The sequence below is a fragment of the Colletotrichum karsti genome (assembly GCF_011947395.1).
Source record: "Colletotrichum karsti strain CkLH20 chromosome Unknown Scaffold13, whole genome shotgun sequence".
In the NCBI taxonomy this organism is placed as follows: Eukaryota; Fungi; Ascomycota; class Sordariomycetes; order Glomerellales; family Glomerellaceae; genus Colletotrichum; species Colletotrichum karsti.
Window position 1 is genome coordinate 281,698 of NW_024065913.1, and position 19,881 is coordinate 301,578.

At 53.6% G+C, this 19,881-nt stretch overlaps 1 protein-coding gene across 1 annotated transcript; it reads left to right on the top strand.

Annotated features, from left to right (window-relative positions):
- Nucleotides 1–847: 847 nt before the first annotated feature.
- Nucleotides 848–2,492, top strand: CkaCkLH20_04764 (uncharacterized protein; the record flags this gene model as incomplete). Its single annotated transcript, XM_038887483.1, has 3 exons — nucleotides 848–1,103; nucleotides 1,162–1,195; nucleotides 1,247–2,492. The coding sequence occupies 3 exons, from the start codon at nucleotides 848–850 to the stop codon at nucleotides 2,490–2,492; spliced, it is 1,536 nt and encodes a 511-aa protein (XP_038747090.1).
- Nucleotides 2,493–19,881: the final 17,389 nt, after the last annotated feature.

Below are 19,881 nucleotides of genomic sequence, written 5' to 3' on the forward strand. Positions count from 1 at the left end.
AATGAGATGGTAAAGACTGCTTCCAATCGAATGCGTTTCTCTGCCCTGCAATTTCCAGATCAAGAAGTCTTCGAGATACAAGTTGGTTCCAGCCGAGGGGACGATTATCACATTGTCATGCACGGTTTGTACCAGACAGTGCAAAACACGCATCCAACAAAGATGCGCCGAGCCTCGAGGCCCAGAAGCTGGGTGCCGTTGGAGTTTTCCTGCAAGCCAAACGGGCATCGACATGGCATTCATTTACACCGATCGCTCTCCTCTACTTCTCTACGTCAGCATCCGTTTGAAGCCCAGCGGGCCCCCTCCATACATGCATACAACCTCACATCCAGTCGGGTGCGTGCAGCCCCTTTTCCTCAACCTTCTGCGGGCTGTATCACCCGGTTTACATACGAGGTTTTTTCGACCGGCAGCGGGCGGATACAGTATGGTGTAGCCGCTTTGTTCTTGCCTGACTGGCCACCGTCCCGTCGTCCGTCTGTCGATGTCACTGAGCCTCCCGTGTTAGCCACCGCCCGTCCGAGAGACGACCTCAGTATATAGTTACAAACGCGGAACTCTGAGAATTCTTTGGCCGTCCGTCGAGCCTTTGTCCATTGATCCTCGTCGCTTCAACTGACTCTCCGCGGCTGTCCCAGATTGCCAAGGCTTCATCAGCCCGACCGCACTCATTCATCCCTCTCTAGTCGCTCGTTTTACGGACGCCGTGTGCACACACATTTGACTCAGCTTACAAAATCGCCGTCCGTCGCACTCACCTGAAGGAAAGACCGAACCCAAAGTGTGCCTGTCTCGCTCTCAAAAGCCACGCGAAAACCCGAGTCGACTTGCCAAAACAGCGGGGATGGAGGGGGATGAATGCAGTCCGCTGGAGGGGAAGTCGTGGTCAAGGGTCGCATCCAATGTTCCAGATCCGCCAAAGTGCATCGAGGAATGCCGGGCGCGGTTTCTTCGGGACGTGGTACAGGGCTATGATGACTCGAGACTGCCGGAGGTGTGCGGGATTCTGTCAAAGAACGACGGGGCGCAGGAGCGGTTGTGGGATCTATATTGCTGCAACTCGTCGGCGTGCGGGGTCAAGCCCGAGATGGGACAGGATCGTGAGTAGATTGTATACGATGAAGTGAGACTTTGGACTTCGTTCTGACTCCTTGATAGCCGGTGTCAACTGGATCGTCAACCGGTGCCAAAGGTGAGTTATCTCCCTCTCCAATCATGAGCCATCGTTAACGACGTTGAATAGTCACGGAATTCAAGACCCAGGGCCCCCGTCGTTGGGACATATCTGTCCAGTCATCGGACCTCCAGGCGATTGTGCGAAAGGGTTGTTCTACAGCGACGGCAGACCGCACCCAACTCCATACGCAACGCAGTCGCAGGGCTTCTGGGCGACGCCCACTTCAGCTTCAATGACTTCGTCGGTTTCCGCAACCCGGTCTGGCCACTCTGCCTCCGGGACCTCGAGCGCATCCAACCTGAAGCAGTCAGACGAGGACCAACCCAGCGGCAGTCTACCTCTGGGTCCTAGGATAGCCATCGGCGTCTGCGGCGCCGTCGTTTTACTCGCCATCGTGGCAGTCGCAATCTGTCTGTACCGAAGGCGCTCTCGACGGGGATATACGCAGAGCATCAAGAGCGAGATAAAACACAACCCACTTCCCCAGGCGTGCTCGCCGACACCTCTCATCTCACCCACGGCTTCAACGCACGAGAACATACACAACCCGGTCCCCCTCACGCCACCGCCTCGTCTGAAAGAGCGCAGAATACTTCCCACGCTTCTGACCCCGACATCTTCCGAGTTTGGAGGCTCGTTTCCAGGCACACCCGTCAGCAACCTCAACTCGAGCACGAGCAGCTTTCCGCAGCCTCCTTTCGTGACCCAAAGAAACAGCAGCTTCTCGTCGAGGCACCACCGCCCAACCAAGTCTCTGGTCAACCCGCCATCGACAATCTTCCAGGGGAAGGAGCTGAAGACCGCGAGCATGAGCAGTGCGACCACCGGCCGCACAGCCAGGACGGTCTCTAACACATCGAGCGGCTTTCCTTACCCAGTACCATCATCACCATCACGGCCTGCTCGTCCGCATGAGATGCCGCTTCGCATACCGGATCTCGTCTGTCCCGGCCCGCCACCCAACCGCGCACTTCCGCCACCACCGCCGCCAGTCAGCCCCGTCAGTCCGATCGCGTTATTACGGCAACACTCCACGGACAACGGACACAACGTCAGCATGGCTCTGGCCGCGGGGTTCATACCACCGCGGAATCCTGCGAGAGGAGTTGTCTTGGGGAAGGACTCCAGAGACTTCTGCGATTTGACGGAAAGCTATGCGAGGGAGTCCAAAGATAGAGATAGCTGGGGAAGCTGGAGTATCGGGGCCGGTGGAACGATACTTGGGTCGAGTTCCATCCAGAGGGGAGGGGAGAGGGTGAATAGTCCTGTGCTGGAAGAGGCAGACCTGGAGAGGATGGGAGGGAGATATTGAGAGCGCGTCTTTCTAGGTCGCTGTAGAATAATGATAAAAGACGTAAGCGATATAATCCTTGTGCTTTGATATGGGAGGCGGTACATGTCTGGTTTTGCTCGGTTCGGCTGGTTGAGAGGCCTTGAAGTTTCATCCAGCGATTTACTCTTTGCGAATATCCAGAACATGAATGAACTCTCTCGCGGCCGGAATCGATGATTTTGTCCTAAAGTCTCTCATCCGTCTCGCCGATGTCATCAACTTCCTCCTTAGATACTTCCCCGCAAGCGGCTCGGTACCAACATCCAAACTATCCTCGCTCTTGTCAGTGTCTTGCATGTTATCTCATCCAGAACCAAAATATTTCAACTTATATCTACCATATTTGCTCCATCTGCTTCATATTTGTGGCATCTCTTGGCTGGTCTCTCAGATCCGGCGGGACAGGTAGATCTGCGTCTCGCTCTAAGTGACCCCAACACGAGTTCTGTCTCTATTGGCTAGGTCTCTTTCTATAAGACAGCCTTAAATGAATATCTTGATTTGAGCGGAACATCAATTCTTTCTTTCACTCAAGAACGAGGAAGACCCAACTGGTGGGTTATCCAGACGTCAGCAGGGCTCATTCAGAGCTGGGCACCAGTTCAACCACATTAGGTAGGGCTCATTGTGGCGGTGATCTTGAGATCAGCGGACAGGTAAGACTTAAGGGTTTGGTTGACCTTGTTTTAAAATGAAAATTTGTATAGATTTAATAGAAACACCTGTTGATGATGGGGTTGATCGCTGCCTGAGACCAAACCCGGCCTCCATAACAACCTGGCTTCCGTCAACCCACAAACTCAATGCCATCTGAACTACTCAACTCTCGCCTTAGGATGCCTCTTTGTTTTCGTGAAACCCATGAAGTGTTTTGCTACAAAGTAAATTAACAGGAAATGGGCTTGATGAGGTTCTATGAGGTTCTATGAGGTTCTATGAGGTTCTATGAGGTTCTATGAGGTTCTATGAGGGGCCGGTTTGTCCCCAAGGTTCGACACTTCTGAACGTCGTCGTTTATAGTCAACTCTGGCTTCTCAAACCATCACATACGACCATACCCATTGGAAAACTCGGGATCCCGTCCGCTCTCCCATAGATAAGCCAATGAGGGCCGGATTAGTAGTTGGGTCGGTGACGACCAGCGAATACCTGGTGTTGTATGTGTTTTTGGCAATGTTTTGCCCCTCTGTGGATCTGGCATGTAAATGAAGTTCACGACAACCAACGTACAGTACATTAATCACATTAATTATACTTTTGGACTTTGTATATATGTTATTGTGTAAGATTGACTCTCTCTTGAGGTTCTCTGTGAAGTCTTGAACTGTTATGCCCCCCCGCGTCACCTACAACCTGCAATCACAACAGACCATCAACTTCTGGCACTCGACTCGCACTATGAACGCCGCCAAAACTTGCTTCACGCGCAATCCCCGGCCAAACCTGGCTTTCCACAGTCAATATCATGATAGTACCAGCTCTCCGCAATCTAAAAAGGTTGCGCAGAACCGCCGGCGCCATAGCAAGGAAGTTATCAAACGCTTCGTTCAATATCAAACAAAATGCCAAACGCTGCAACGACCTCGTCACGTACGTTGTCAATATGACAGAGTCAATATTGCATATTAGTAACTTTCAAATTTTCTATCGAATTGGAATTCATCTTTCAGTCTATCAAGATTGCATAGTAACATTCGGCGCCACCGTCTCGGCCAGCACCTACCTGATGGAAGTGGTAAGCCAAGCAAGTGCCTGCCTCCCTCCTGGAGCACCAGAGTTGTCGTGGCCAGACTCATTCCAAATCGTGAGCCCGTAACTTCTCAGTTCTCAAAGTCCTCTATTCCATGGCGCCTTCGTCGTCCGGCGTTTCAATCGAGGAGGGTAAGAACCACCACGTGACATCAAACGACTGCCGGCGTCTGCAGCCAAGCAAGGGAAAGCGACGCCGGAACTCAGGATAGAGCTCACGGACACACACTTTTCTCGTTCTTCGTCTGTCTTCCTGCGGTCATCATCTTCCCCGATAACCATATTGCCTGTTTTCGTTTCTTCTGCCGGCGCCAGAATCCTCTGGATCGATGCCACCCAGTTTCACCCTGAGGATGACGGAAAACCTCGCCGAATGATCCAGAACAGGATTGGCAGAAACAAGCCCGATACCTGAGTTCGCCATCGCAACAGGTAGCGGTACAAAAGCTACTTCTCAACAGACGAGAACAATCGTTACCATTGTTTTGCTTTTTCTCGCTACCATATCTTCTCACTTCTCGTGTAGGCAGGAGAAAACTGACAGGTCAGGAAAAGAGAAGAGACATGAGCAAGACAAATCAACTAATATCAAGCGGATTTAAAGGTCTCGCCCCGCGGCCAGGAAAAGCAAACATGGGACAAGCAAACACCACCCGAAGCTCCAACGTCGAGGCACAGTGTCGATCCAGAAGCTACATACAGACTTGCTTGCTTTTTCCTCCAGAACCAACCACCATCATCAGACAAACGAGCAACGGCCCCCGGCCTGTCAGATTCCGATGATACGATCGACTGGCTCCGGCGCGTTGGCAACGGTTTTCGCCAGTGTGAGACCACCCTGTCCGGACCTGTCCGGCCCCGTTCCCCGGATGTGATGCAACCCGCGGCTTTGATATCGTCGGTTAAGCTGCGTCTCGTCCGCAGACGGAATCACACCTCCCTTGCATCGGAACCCGTCAAACCTGCTTCTGAGTGGCACAGTCCTTGTTGTCTGAGGAGGTGCGGTTGATCGACTAGTTCCGTCGACCGGGGTTCACGACAAGCAAACATGGCCATCACAGAATTCTATCATCTTGACAGGATTTGTTGTTTTTTCCTCAGGCTAGAGCCCACAAAATCGCATTCACGCGCACAGCCGGCCTGGGACCCGTCCTGAGGCGGTCTCTCGAGCTGCCTCATGCAGTACAAGATTGGCTCGATCTTCAATCTGGGGACTCGTGGTCGATGATCTGGCAGAGTTTCGACCCCAAGGCGCGGTGACATCCACCTCCTCCACATCCGCGGCGGCGATCTAATGGTTGGATCCGAAGAGAACATGCTTCCTTTTTCTTCCTCAGGCCAGATGGCGGGGACTTCAGAAGCGAGGGGCTGCGGATAATCTGCTGAAGGGTTTTCGTCATATATCATATTCTTCGACGGCTTCGTTCGACTTCCAGGCATTCGAGCCCACATCGCCAACGACGAAGGAGAGACAACAATCTCATATTTCTTCCCCTTACGAACCCCAGGTGTTTGTCACCAGTTAAAATTTCGAATCTCAGCGACCTTGCCACTGAGGTAAAACAGATCCACTACACGATCTCCTGCCGAAAGGAGCCGCCAGGAGTCTGCATCATCATCCCTTGTAGATTGCGCATCGCCCTGCAAGATCCTGCACCAAGATCTGCCTTGCTCTTTGCAGCCCTGCAATACATCGTGGCAGCGCCACTGGAAGAGATTTGCTTCTCCATGCAAGGAGTGGTCCATCGTTCGATACCATCTCACCGCCACAAGACGGCTTCCCGATCGCGACGAGGGCCCAGTAATACGGCGGTTAGAGCGCTGGGCATCTGCGTCACGAGCTCAAAGACAACTCGATCATCTTGCTTTTGTCTGGTACCGAGCGAGCTGTATCATTTCATCATCATTCTCACCGCCTCTGAAGCAGTGAGAGGCTGGTGACAACTCTGCACATCACATCAAGAGCACCCAGTCACAAGACCCATTGAGCCTCAGTCTTTGGAACATCACCCATGGAACCGAGTCCCGCGTATTCTGTCACATTTACACAGCGAGACAGATGAGAGACTTGCGGTGTCTCCTCGGCAGTAATAACAACAATCAAAACCAGACAATCTAGAATAACCCCGCTCATGATCTTCTCGATGCTGATGCGACACAAGTCTCAACATGCTCATTCCAAAGTTTCACTGCTATCTTCACGACGATGACTACTGTGTTTCTCCTGAGACCCAGAAAAACTTGGGACAGCAAGCTTGGAAGATCTACCAACACGCCGCGTGACTAGCTGGGCGCATTCGGCCTCCTTCATTTCAGCGACTGCGCACTTCAAAGACCATGTGACGTTCTCCATCGATCTCAGGCGATCTCCTCCGGATGACAGCGGATACCGCCATCTTCAGTGATGACGATCGGCACGCTCCGGCTCGTCAACACGGCGTGAAGTCGGCCTTGGCTCGATCCGCCCGGCCGAAGCAACCGGACTCCACCGCAGAAGCAGCGTTGTCCGGTGTTCGTGCTACAGGACACATGCTTGCCCACTGACCATCTGTGCTCTCACAGCTCGCAGCTTGCCTTTCGCGCCTATGAGAGCCATGAGTTGGTCCAGTCTTCGGTGGACTCGGGAGATCGGAAACCTAAGGGCCTGTAGGACTCCCCGCTTCTCCCGACTTGAGATGAAGCTGTCTCACGGTGCATCTCACACCCGAGTTGTTGCATTGGAGGCAGAGTCAGCCTCGCCCACCCCTTCCAAGTAATCATCGGCTTAAACTTGATGACAGAACCGTCAAACGACGTGTTTGGCACCAACAAAGCTTCGGGAGATACGGACGCGCTTTACTTTGGGGCCAATTGGGTTTCCGAGTACCTGCTGGTGATGTTTGCCAAGCCGTCGCAGCAACAATCTTGAACCGTTCGTTGGACATTAGTCTGAATTTGGAAGCTGAGGGACGAAGATCTGGCACCGGAAAGCATGCCGCCACAGAATGTCTCTTTGGAGGTGTTCGACCTGAGACACAGGCCGTCCGAAACGGCTAGCAAGTTGTCGTCCAACGGTGGTTGCACAATAACTTTGTCATGGTTTCCTGTCGTAGGGAAGCTCCTTCGGTCATGGCTTGCGAAAGGGTCAACTCAGCGTCAGGAGCCGGCGTGGTCGCCACGCCACCCCTTTACTGAGACTAGCGGATGATGTGGATTATTGAGATTTGATGGTGATGGGCAATCTTGGAGATGACGCAAGGCGTACCGGTCACTTGACCGTTATGCCATTGATGAAGCAGGTTGCTTAGAAGACGTGAGAACAGAGTTCGGCGTTGTCATCACAATTCATGGGCCCCCCTGGCAAGCTTGCTTCAATCAGCGAGGCCAGCGGAGAAGACGACCTGCATCCTGTGTTCAGCTCATCCGCCATAATGATTCGAATTGCATCCAATACTCGGCCGAGAAACAAGTTCCCACTCAATAACAAACTTTCACCAAAGAAGTGAACGTTTTACAAGTCTACGGAGGCCGGCTTCTGGCTAGGCTTGGCAAATGATGTTGGCTCAGATGATGGACTCACAACGACACCATACGGGGATCATCGGGTTGCTACACTATGAGGATCTCTTTGGCGACATCTCATAGCGAGTCACGGCAAATCACAACTTTGATCGCAACTCATACTAGTCCATGTACGCACACCACCCAGAAGTAGCTTGTACGGGTACATGAGATTATGGCCAGCAATAGCGTTTGACGAAGTTCAATACAGCCTGGCTAGGCTGGAGGCTGGGAAACCATCTGCCGGGAATCCCGTCAGCATTCACCTTGAGGAAGCGGTCCTTCGGCATCGCAGTCCTTGATTTCCTGGCAAGCACTCGGCGTATTTGCAAAGCGCATCGTTGTCTTCCTGGCGGATGAGAGGGACGGGATGAATGCAATGCCTGCTAGCGGAGAAGTCCTGCCCGTAAGCAAGGAATTTCACAGCGACCATCGATGCCGCTAAGAGATCTGCGTTTAGCACGTCGATCCTGAGAGAGGAGTCACTGGCTGGCGCGTCCCCTGCAATACAATAGAGCTGTCATGCTCTTCAAGCTCTCGTCACTCAATCTCCCGGCACCTTAATACCAGTAAATCCCAGACAAGGGCGCAGCAATTGGGATGAGTTGCTGCTGGCCAACTGACATGTGAAGTCATTCTGCAGAGTTTGCGGGTCCAATGGAATGGTGTGCTTAACGACGGGCTTTCAGCTGGACATGACGAGACACTGGATAAGAGCGCAAATCAGAGCTGCAGGTACAGGATATTGCAGAGAAGGGATCGCCTGTCTTCAGCTTCGGGAACTCAAAAGGACCTGGGTAGCTACCGGTCGGAAGAAAGCCGGGCCTTCCTAGCTACACCTGCGGCGGGGACCCCTTGAGTCAGTTCTGCGAGCTTCGAATGGCCACTTGCAGGGAGATTGCCTGCTAGCGATCCTCGACACTGTTCCGGACCACTTTGCGTCTCGAGTGTCCAGACGACATACCTTGAAGAACTCGACTCGATGTCTCAGTGGCCCCTCCAACAAGTCACAGTCACAGCCAGTTACGGCGTGAAGCGGCGTCAAGGGCTCGTCATCGTGGCCACGGCCCGACCAGCGTATCCTTAGCTTCAAGCCCGAGCAATCTCCTCATTGCGTGGAATGGCCAGCGCCGATGCAAGACGACAATAGAGGAAATGGGCCTCGAATCTCGAGGCCGTTCGGCGTTCTGAGTTCACATATGCGCCCGCGCCGTCCAGAGTAGCATTCTGGCACGCTGCCTAACACGACATATCGGCCAACCGAAGCAGCATATCGTGCCATTCAACTTACGCTAGACACAAAGCCCATGGCACCGGGAAGCCTTCCGGACACGTGGGATGTTGTGGGGTGTGCCCTCCTTCGACACACTGAAGCAACGTCAAGATGGAGGCCGTGGCAAGCCTCCCACCCTCCCATCTGCAACTTCTCCACCACCCTCTGCATGAGTTGGGTAGGGAATGGCGGCAAATACTTTGGATACATGATACTTGTCAACTATTCGTACCTACTCCAACAAGTCTGGCCAGCATCAGCTCGAACACAGGGAGCCAGTCTCCAAACTCTGAGACATTGATGGGCGACCCACGCATCCACTGCGGAATTAGACTGAGGTCTTTGCAGTCGGTGAACGACAAGTTCAAACTACCCCGGGAGGAGGGGCGGGACGGCTCTCTCGTAAGGAAAACGGGTCCTTTTTTTCAGAAGCTGTGAACAGACATGGACTCAAATCAACTCCGCCAACCGACAACGGCGTCACGAGACTACGCAACTCTGTCTTTTAATTTTTTCATCTTCATAGCGGTCAACTGAACGCCTCATTTGCCGAAAGACCTGGATCCAAGTTCCTGTTGGTCAGGTGTGAGAGGTTTCTATTTTGGCTCCGCAGATAACCATGGTCCAGGTCTGGGATGTTTATTGAAGTTCTGATATCTGCACCTGAAGAGACAGACCGTCGACAAGGGGGTGCAGCGAAACACACTTTCAACTACCTAGCACATGCACGAGGCTCAAAACAGAAATCAACCCACGTCCAAGACTGGATACCCGAGACTGAATTGTCGCCAGAAGCGCACACGCAGCCAGTCGCCCCTAATGATACAAATTTTACTACGATACCACGGCTTCTGAACATCCTGGCTAAAGAGGAGGGGGAGTGGTTCATGCGGCCGCCAAATGACTCGAAAATGGTAACCCAACGACGCCGTAAGAGAAGCCAGGAGGAAGTTTAGTGCCCAGTGAGCAGCCAACAGTAATTTGCCAATACAGCTACAAGCTACCTTGATAATACTAATTACGCACCAGTTAGTCTCTCCTTGCTTCCGTTTCGACCTAGACTTTATTTTCGTCGGTTGGCTGAGGCGAGCTAAACGTAACGGTAAGCAAAGCTAAACTCTCACGAGCGAACCATTGCCTATGTTATGCAAAACTGACAGCTGCTTCACCGGGTTCTAGCAAACCAAAGTCATTCTTTCGCGCGGTTTCAGGCACCAGCGTGAACAGGCCGGCGAGGCTGTGGAAATTGGCCGTTCATTCGCTCCGAATAGCTACACCCAAGCCGCCCGAACTGCCAACACCCCCAAAGGCCTGCTCTGGTTCGTTCGTACGCCGACGAAGCTTTTCATACCTTTCAAGGTTTGACTGAGAGAGAGGCAAAATCAGCTGAGAGTTTCGTCGCCCGCCGCATGAATATCCAATATCTTGTGCGCACGCGAGGGGGGATCGGAAATTTCTTTGGCTAGTCTCGAACTGGTGCATGGATAGAGCCGGCGGCATTGAAAGCAAACCCGCGACGACCTGTTTTCTTCACGGAGCTTATTCTGGCCGAATTCAAGAGAGCGGGAAAAAGCATGGATGGAGGGGCGATCTGCAGCGAAATTCTCGTCGTCCATGCTTTTTCCCTCTCAAACATATGCCGGTACGTTCTTCAACCGCCGTCTCCTCGCCTCGCTCACCGCCTCGCTCAGAGCCAAGTCGTTAAGGTGTTCCTGACTGATTGCATTTTGACTTACAACAGCGGCCCCCAGGAACAAGCGCTCTGGTATCCTATGAAGGACTCCCGAGCTGAGACATGCAGTTCCCCACGGCTAGCAAAGAGACGGAGGGGAGGGGAGGGGAGGTGTCTACCACGCCTCCCTGCGACGCACAGTCTTCCGGCGAACAGACGTGCTGGGCACGCAAGCTAGGCTTGCTCACCTTTCGCCGCACCGTACCCATCAGGCCCTGCTCTCTCTTCCCATGGCATGTGGCTATTTCCGATCGCCTAATCTGTTCAGCGGGCGAGCGAGCCAGTGAGTTCTCGCTCGACGGTGTGCGATGGCGATGGGACGAAATCTCAAGGGAACGGTGTCAGTTTTCGCAGAGGGAGGGGCCCCTATCAAGCACACATGAGAAGCGCCCGCTCTCCGAGCCATCCGGTTTCGCGCGAGAACCAGAAAGAGTAGGAGAGAGGACAAATGACAAGACGAACATGAGGCCGAACCTGCGCCTGTGGTTCAAACCGGTTTGCTGTTCCACCCCCGCAGAAAGACGAGCGTTCCTGGCAGCTTCTGTGCCAAACTGCGCCTCGCCCGAAACCTGGCTCTCGCACGGCCATCGTGTCGGATCACGGGGTTTTCGGGAGGAAATAGGACGGAAGCGTTTGCGTTGTTTGTTATTGCTGCTGTCGTTATGGCCGGAGCCTGACATCAAGCTCTCACTGCAAAAGCTTGCGGGTGGGAGGGTTCAGGGTTCTCGAGCGTTGCATCTCAGGGCTGGGCTAACATTCAACGTCGAAAATCGTCAAGTGACGCCCGAATACACGACCTACGTAATAAGCTACCGCGGAACTCGTTCCCAAGGCGTGATCGACGCAGAAGATGCACAGCTATGCGGTAGCTTGCAGCTATGGCGGCTTCAACCCCGGTTGGCCATCACATCCGCGTCCCGACAGCCATGTCCAAATCTAGCCAACGATGCGCGTCCTGGAAGCCTCTCTCTCTCTTGTCTTCGCAATATCAAAACAAACCATCCCAATCGCCGGAGATCGGCGCCGGCGCTGCTGCCTTGAGGCCCAGCTGCGACTATACAAACGAACGGTGGCCGAGCGGTCCTGCGCCCAACGGACGAATATGTGCATCTGCATTAGCCCTAACCAAAAGCTAACGCGAGCTCTAGTCTCTCCTCGCGTTCTAACGACGGCCTCTCGTTGGCTTGTTATTTCCCTCCCTCCTCTCTGCTACCGACGACGACGACGCCCCAAACCAACCCATTCGAAGCCGGACACCCCCTCCCTCTCTCTCCCAATAGGCACATCGCAAATCTTCCTAATCGACGCTAAGAAGGAATAAGCAAAGGGGGAAGAATAAAAGTTTAAAAATGGAGAAGAAAAGCAACCATGGAGGACCTTCTTGGAGATACGTACTCCAAGCTACACACACACCAACCAAGTTAAGTCAGTCAAGACATCGACCGACGCTAGCCATTGGAGGAGGAGGAGGAGGAGGAGAAGAGGGGGAGGAGACAGAATAGGAAGAGGAGGTGAGGTACTTGGAGAAGGAACAAGCACAGACGATGAAGGCTGGTGAAACAAGCTGGCCCTCGTGTTATTGTCTTGTTTGTTTTTTCTGCCCACCACTTCTCTATGTCCGTCTTTCTCAGTGGTGGTGGTGCAGTCGTCGTTCGTCGTGAGAGATGACATTGGGATCATCCATGGACCACCCTCCGTCTGGACTGCCTGACTCTGTCCGGCTTCCGGGTCCGAAGACGACGCTCACACATCGGATGTTTGGCGGGAAGCCACGGAGGTTGGTGGATGGGAGGGGATCGCGATCTTTTCGCAATCACAAGCTGCGCCTTGCGATGTCATGGTCCGGTCCAGCTGGCACGAGAAAACAGGAGGCTTCGGATGGGCAAAATGAGTCGCGTTTCCCATGGCCACTCTTCTCGCCTCCGTCGTACCATCGGTCTCCCGGCGACGTTTGGCTCGTGGTAGGAGGGGAGGGAAGGAAATTGCCCCAACATCGGACTAAACATCGTCGTCGAAAAGCTTGCGGCTGAAAAATGGCCAACGTCTTCCTCGACCAACCAAACCCCCTTTTCCCACAGCCTATTCCGTATTGCTATACCACATCTCCTCGCAGCGCTAACTAACCAGACTAAACCCCAGCGTCATCTCCAGGTTCCCGTCTCGGTGGAAGCTAACCATTCGGCCGGCCGACTACCACGTTTTTTTTTTTCGTCTTTAGCTCTTCACCTGCGTCTAGCCCTGCGACGAACAAGCGCCTCGCGGAGCTTCACAATCTCCACAGTCTGAGCGCCTTTCCTATCCGTGGCTTTTCTCACGGCTTAGAATAGGGGTGGGGTGTGCCGTAGAAAAGGGAAAGCCAACTCATGCGGTCTTGTCTCACGATCTCCTGTCCGCCGTCGAGCTACCGAGTATATGGAATTCCCTATATCGCGACTCGAACATCCTTCGGATGCTGCTGTGTCGTATGTCGTCCATGACTAGTGTTATCCTGTATCCCGTATACCTTCATGCTTCATGTGTATGTACGCTCGTTCCCTTCACCGTGTTCCCGCAGCCGGCTCGCGTGTACTATGCAGTAGAAGTGATGTCGACTTCGGGCTTGGCAAGAGCCTGAAGTTCGGTCGTAGGTAAACGTTTTGTTATGCCGTTATGGATCACAAATCTTCCTTCGGGAGATCTGGGAGATCTGAGGAAAGCATGGTTTGGGAATGGGTATCATCTATCTAGGTTTAGGAGTAGAAGGCATAATACTCCGTAGCTTCGTAGACCTATCTTTGGCTCTTTTTCGGTTTTCGTCAGCAACAAGCTTTTGGGGCGGCGACGATGTGTTGTTATTCTCGTAGTCCAAGGCTCCTGGTTCGCCGACGATGAGAAAATGTAATCTACGCCGTTCGTCCCTTGGTTCCCGGGTAAAAACCCTTGGCAGAACGGAAGAAAAGGGCCGAGCAGAGGAGCACGGAGGATGTGAGGCGTCATGACGGACGGACTTCTGTGGAGGAACGGTATGAGAAGCACGGAAGGAGGAAGAGCAGAGCAAACGGCAAACGGCAGAAGCCGCGCGCGTCGAACGGACAATAGAGACTCGGGAATGGGGGAGGGGAGGGCACGGAGGGAAACAACTGGGGCACGGAGTCCGGAGGGCACGGAGAGAGAGAAACGGTGAAGGGGGTGTATAGCCAGCACACAGACGTACATACGGACAGAGTGATGGAAAAGACAACACAGACAAAAACAAAGACCGATAGGGTTCCGCTGTCGAATGCCCGTTGAACGGACGACCGAAGACCGAGTCGAACGAACGAACGAACGAAACGAACGGAGGAACGCCGGGTCACTGCTTTGATGCTGTCATCGTTTTATCACGACGGTTTCCGCGGTGCGAGCGATGGAACACTTTTTCGAAGAAGAGGAAGCCTCGCTCGCTCGCTCCCGGCCCCCCCCGTTTCTCATGATCGTCATGCCTCACATTCGTTGTCGTCGTCGTCGTGGTGTTCCGCACGTACGGCTTGGGTCGTGCAGTCTCTTGGACTTACTTGTCCATCATGGAAGGCGGCCGCAGCTCTCGGACTGGCTTAGGTTTTCTCCCGGTTTTGTTTTCATCCGTCAAAACATGGCACAACTGGAGATCTCACGATCCCAGATCTACTCCCATCTTTTTTTGGGGCATATCATATGTTCGGCGTTTTTTTTTTCCCTTCTTCGTTTCTTTTCCAGGAACACGCGCGAGCGTAAAGTGCTCGTGCGGTGTGTGACACGCACACGCCCATGTGCGTACGAACGAACGAACGAACGGACAGACGTCGTCGCCCAGCCACATGGAACGGACCTGCGTCTCTCTCTCTCTCTCTATTGTACCTCCTCATGCCGCACTCTAGTCTCTCCCTGAGATAGTGTTCACCGTGAAGTTATTTCCAGTCGACGAAGAAGCCAGACCTGCTTCCACATCTCCTGTGCGCAGCGAGTCCTGGCTGACCAGTCCGCGCGGCCACGCCACCTTTCATCATCGTCATAGTTTATTCGTCTTCCCACCTTCTGCACCGTGATGAACACAGACTTCGATCTACACCACTCAAGAAAACGCTGTCTTTGGAGCTTGTCTCTGGATACTAAACGCCGTGACCTCTTCCCCTCCCCTCCCTCTCCTGCAGATTCTAGCGTGGCCTCTCGCGAACAGACGTAGTTCGTTCGCCTCAACGGTCGCCATCAACCGAGCGGCCGGCATCGCGAAGAGGTGGGAGACTAGAGACAAGCTACTTCCCAGGCATCCAGGAACGGGCCCTGAACGCTGGGTCTTTGTCCAGAAACCAACCCTATTTGTTTACCACGGCCTCTGTTTGTTTGGTTCCCATACTTTGGAGAGAGAGAAAGAGGGCAAACCATAACGACCGCAAAGACACTCAAACCCACGGCCGTACGTACCATACCGTACCGTTGTCCCGCCATCGCTCGCCCTACCACGTTGCTTCCCGCCCCCATTGCCGTGACAATCTCGCAGAAAGGAGCCTCTCGGACGTCGTCTGTAGTATTTTTCCGTGAGATCGTTCGTTGGAGGTGTTTGACCAGTGCCAAGGACGTGGGAAGGCAGAGAATCGGTTGTCGGCTCGGTGTGAGAGAGAAGTCCATCTTCTCGCCCTTCGGTAGCATGGCGAGCCGACGAGACTAGGCTAGCTCGGAGGCTGATGGCGAAGAACGGCATCAAGATGCATGTGAACTACGCAATCGCCGAAGTTGGCGCCGGACTTACGTGTCCCTGGAAAGAGAGGATGTAATCTGTAATTGTTCGGTTTCAGTCAACTCGCAAGTTGTGCTAGCCGCCACTTGCCGGTTTGGAAAGAAGCAAGCAGGATTAGAAATGATGGAAACCAAAGTGATGGATCGTACGTGCGTGCATTCGTCAACCTGCGAGGAGACAGACAGACGTAGGACTTGGACCTCTTCTCCAACCCCCTCATGCAGCAGGACCTGCATGAGACTATTCAGATATCTGCAATAGAATGACAGCGATTGGTGAGCGGCGCAGTCCATGATGACGTCGACGGCAGATGCCATGAGCCTACATGATTTGATCTGTCAGCTCAAGAAAACATACCTTCGGCCTGCGTTCGATATCAGTGCGTATAGTCTCGTTCTCGCGAACATCTGGCCTATCCCGCGAGAGCATCATCGTCGTTGCCTAGGCCAAAGGCGAAAACGAGACGCACAGCACCGACACAGGGACCCCCAAACTCCTGTTCCTCCGAAGTCGCTAACAGACTTCGAAGTTAGAATCTGCAGTAGTCGAGGAACAGAGCCTGCAATGCTCTCTGCACACGGCAGTGAGTGTTTCGACGATGGGCCCAAAAAAATCATCGGCCGTTTGGACTGGCTGTTCCGAAGTGCTGCAAGCCTGAACTCTGCGACCGGTTTGGTAGACCAGCATAAGCCTTCCGGACCTGGTGTTCGTCTGTACAGCAGAGTTCGGGACAGGAAGATAGGCCAGATTCATGCCAGCGAACTCGATTGTGGTGAGGTTGATAGTCATGACATCACATTGCGAGAACGCAGCGGCCCGATGTTCGGGACCACGAGAATCCACCCGCGTTCCACGGCGTTAACCGCATACCAAAAGATACATCGATATCGGGCTCGTCCGACTCAGTCGTGTATTGCGAAGCGATGCAGAATCCTTCACGAAAAACCCAGTCTCGACTCGTCATTGTCACGAGCCTCATGGAATAGATTGCGCTGCGTGAGGCAACCTGAACCCCACGTTGGCCCATCAGACGACTTCGCATGCGCAGAGCGGCACAGTCGAAAAAAGGCGCGGGAGCAGCGTCATTCACCCCAGAGACAGGCCATTGTGACAAGTCGACAAGTGTTAGGAAAGATCTCCGACGCCAGATTCGCCCATGCTGGACATCCGTGGCAGCGGAGGCAGCGACAGCATGGAAGGGCCAACGGATAGGCGTGCCGTTGTGTCAAGGCGAATACTTCCGTGACAGTGTTGTTGCCGCCGCTGTCGCTGTCGCTGCCCCTCGGCCGACGCACCTGAATCTCCAGATGGGGTTTCTGAAGTCGTGAGTTCCGATCAAATGATAAGACTCACATGGTCAATTGGACCATTCTTCCATGTTGGTGGGATCTTCTCGCGTCAGGGGGCCCAAGAGCCTTTCCCTTTGCAATCGGACCTGCAGAAAACCCATCATTCATCATAGATGACCAACGATGAGGGGACCCAAGTTGCCACAAAAACAAAGATAAAAAAAACCAAACAAGCGAGCGAGCCCCTTTCCCGACTGCAGCGCATATTCTCGAACGTTAGGCATGTCCGAGAAAAGAGGATTTTTCTTCTTGATAGACCCGCTTTCTCTCTGCACGCATTGACTTTGCTGTTTTTGGGTACGGAGTAAGGTAAACTTCTGCGGTTACTTCTCCGCAAAGCTGTCGTCTTCAGTTGGTCGACGAGGGCAAATGTGAGTTGTCAGCGAGCCCCTGATGCACCGCCGCCAATCTCGTTCCAACGGTCTTGACATCCCAAGGCGTGAGGTGGCGCCCGATGCTGGTCGTTTGTAAAGAGCCTTGAGCTCATTTACGAAGGGGTAACCCCTTTTGCGGTGGCAATCGTCAGTCTCGAACGACACGATTAATTATTACAGCGGTTGCGTGTAGCAGGTGAAAGGGGCGGCGCACCAGGAAAGATGTTTCCCGGGAATGGAAATCCGTTAGGTCGTAGCAAAAAACACGGTTCCGGCCCCGTACGGTCCCGTACGGTTTTGCTGTTCGGCCGGTCGGCAGTTGCGGTTGCATGTTCGTGTCCATTGTAAATGGATTGTGATGTGCTGTTTGGCTGCGAACTCCTGCAGGCGATGGCAAGGAAGCGCTGTTCTCGTTTGGAGCAGCATAGCAAGCTGGACGAGGGCCCTCCCAGGAGCGAAGCAAGTCAGTCGACTGACTACCTGCGTGAAGAGTTCTTTTCTCCGATAGGCTTGACAGTGATTTAGCGTCGACCATAACTCCAGCTGGCGTACTATTCCGCGCAGCCAGCGTTGGGAAGGAAGTGGAGAGTTCGAACGTCGCTTCAAAGACAATGACATCCGATATAGCCCCCCCTGATGCGCGAAATGCGGGCAGTTGTTCTTTTTGCAATAGACGATTAATAGCACAAGAGTGTTATGGCCGCAACGTACGCACGCAATCTTATCGACCATCATGTTACCTACTGCAGCCCCGCCTCAGACGTGGCCTGCAATGTTGATCATGTCAGTGGGCGCCTCGGGGGTCTTGCTCCTTGGCCTTTGAACTGTCGACGAGTGTCGCCTCAAATGGCGCTCATCAAGGTCGTGGTAGTTGTCCGTATGGAATGTGAAGGATGCCACCTAGGCCGCATTCTCATGCAGCATCCGAGCCGAGAGACAGGGCAGCGAATGTGAAATGGCTGGTGGGAAAGTCCGATATCCATGTCGATAGCAGAAAGTCCCCGCGGAAGACATCCGGCCAAGTGGGCGCTCACCACACGCCGTTGAAGATGTTTCAATCCTCACATGTCAAGCTCTCGACCAGTAGGCGATCCGCGTTTGATTTCCCGTTGACAGCTGGAACCACCACTGCCGGCCTGTAATGATACACACTCCATACCACCAGTTTCTCATGCGGCGACGGATGCTCTGGGCATCTCGTCCGTCTCGGCTCGGTCAGTCGCATCCGGGTCTTGGCACCCATCGGGCGAGGGTGTGTCATGGACCAAGACTGTGGCTGGTTGTGGTCCTGGAAAACAGGACCACACCACCGCCGTCGCGGACGCCTCATAACTGTGCCTTACTGACGTTGGAGGCGTATGGCGTTGTGTGCTTGGTGCGCATGACGACCTCAGCCTCTTGAGGTCGAGGGCCTCATCGTCGAAACCATTTTGAGCCTCAAGATGATCTCCCTGCCGTCCGGCAAGACTGATCCCGGATCCTCAGACTTGATCAATGCGTGAGAGGTTCTCTTCCAGGTTCCCCCCCTTCACCACCCCCGCGCAGCCTTCTCTGACGCTGTTGACGCCATACTCGTGTTTAGTGGGCCTGGCGATGGCGTTCCGGACGTGCCATCCCCAACTTCGAATCAATGTGTTTGGTGAAGCGGTGCCTGATCGACTTGCCAAGCTGGCAATGGTCCAATGCAACTGTGGAAATTTGGCTCCGACTGCCTTAGTGAGGCCCATGATCGGTCAGCTGCCGACAGCGATGTGATGATATGTGATGCCCAATCCCCTTCGAATCTGGTCTAGTGCAGGATGACATTATCATCCGAGGTGGCCGCGAGGGATTCTAGTTGATAACAATGTTACACCACGGTCATGTGTCATGGGGAAATCCCTCGAGCCGTCGAGCTCGTGGGCGCCATCGCGGCTGTAGGCCTGGGGCTAGAATGCTCGTTCCTGACTAGCTGGTAGCATGCGGGGGTATTCGAGACCCTTTTCAGAGTTCAGGGCCACCGCGCAGGCTGGGCTGGGTTAGGGATCGTCCTTCCCAGCCCCCTCACTTGGTGTATCCCATGTCCATCAGCGCTTCGACGTTCCTATGTCGTGACAGCGCGATGTTGAAGGTTCGATATCACAGCCCGGCTTTTCATCCGTCGTCTTCCGTACCGGAATGTCTCAGTCGGCATGCGTGAATTGCTTGGGACCGCTCGGTGGTTCCACGGCGCATGGTATGGTACTGCGGACGAACACTGGTTAAGTTGAAAGTAGTCTTCATGCAAAATATTGATGGCCAGATGAAGAAAGAGCCACCGGCCAAATTGCCTACCGAATCGGCCAGCGATACCGAGAACAAGGGATTATTGGCTGACTTGGACGCTTGCAATATCCCAAATATTGACAGCGTTTGCCTTGTATCTTGCAGATTTCACCAATAGCGCATCCGCCGCCCTCGACCCTGAAAGCGTTCATGATGTACCGAAGTTAAAGATACGACATGATGAAGTAGAAGCTATCGTGTCGCTAAACCGCCTCGTCTTGTTACTGCACACTTGCCTTGAACAGAGCTGCTGCTAGAAGGACCCAAAGACTTGCAGTGTCTCGGGGGTAAGAGGAAACTGATGGGATGCTGCCC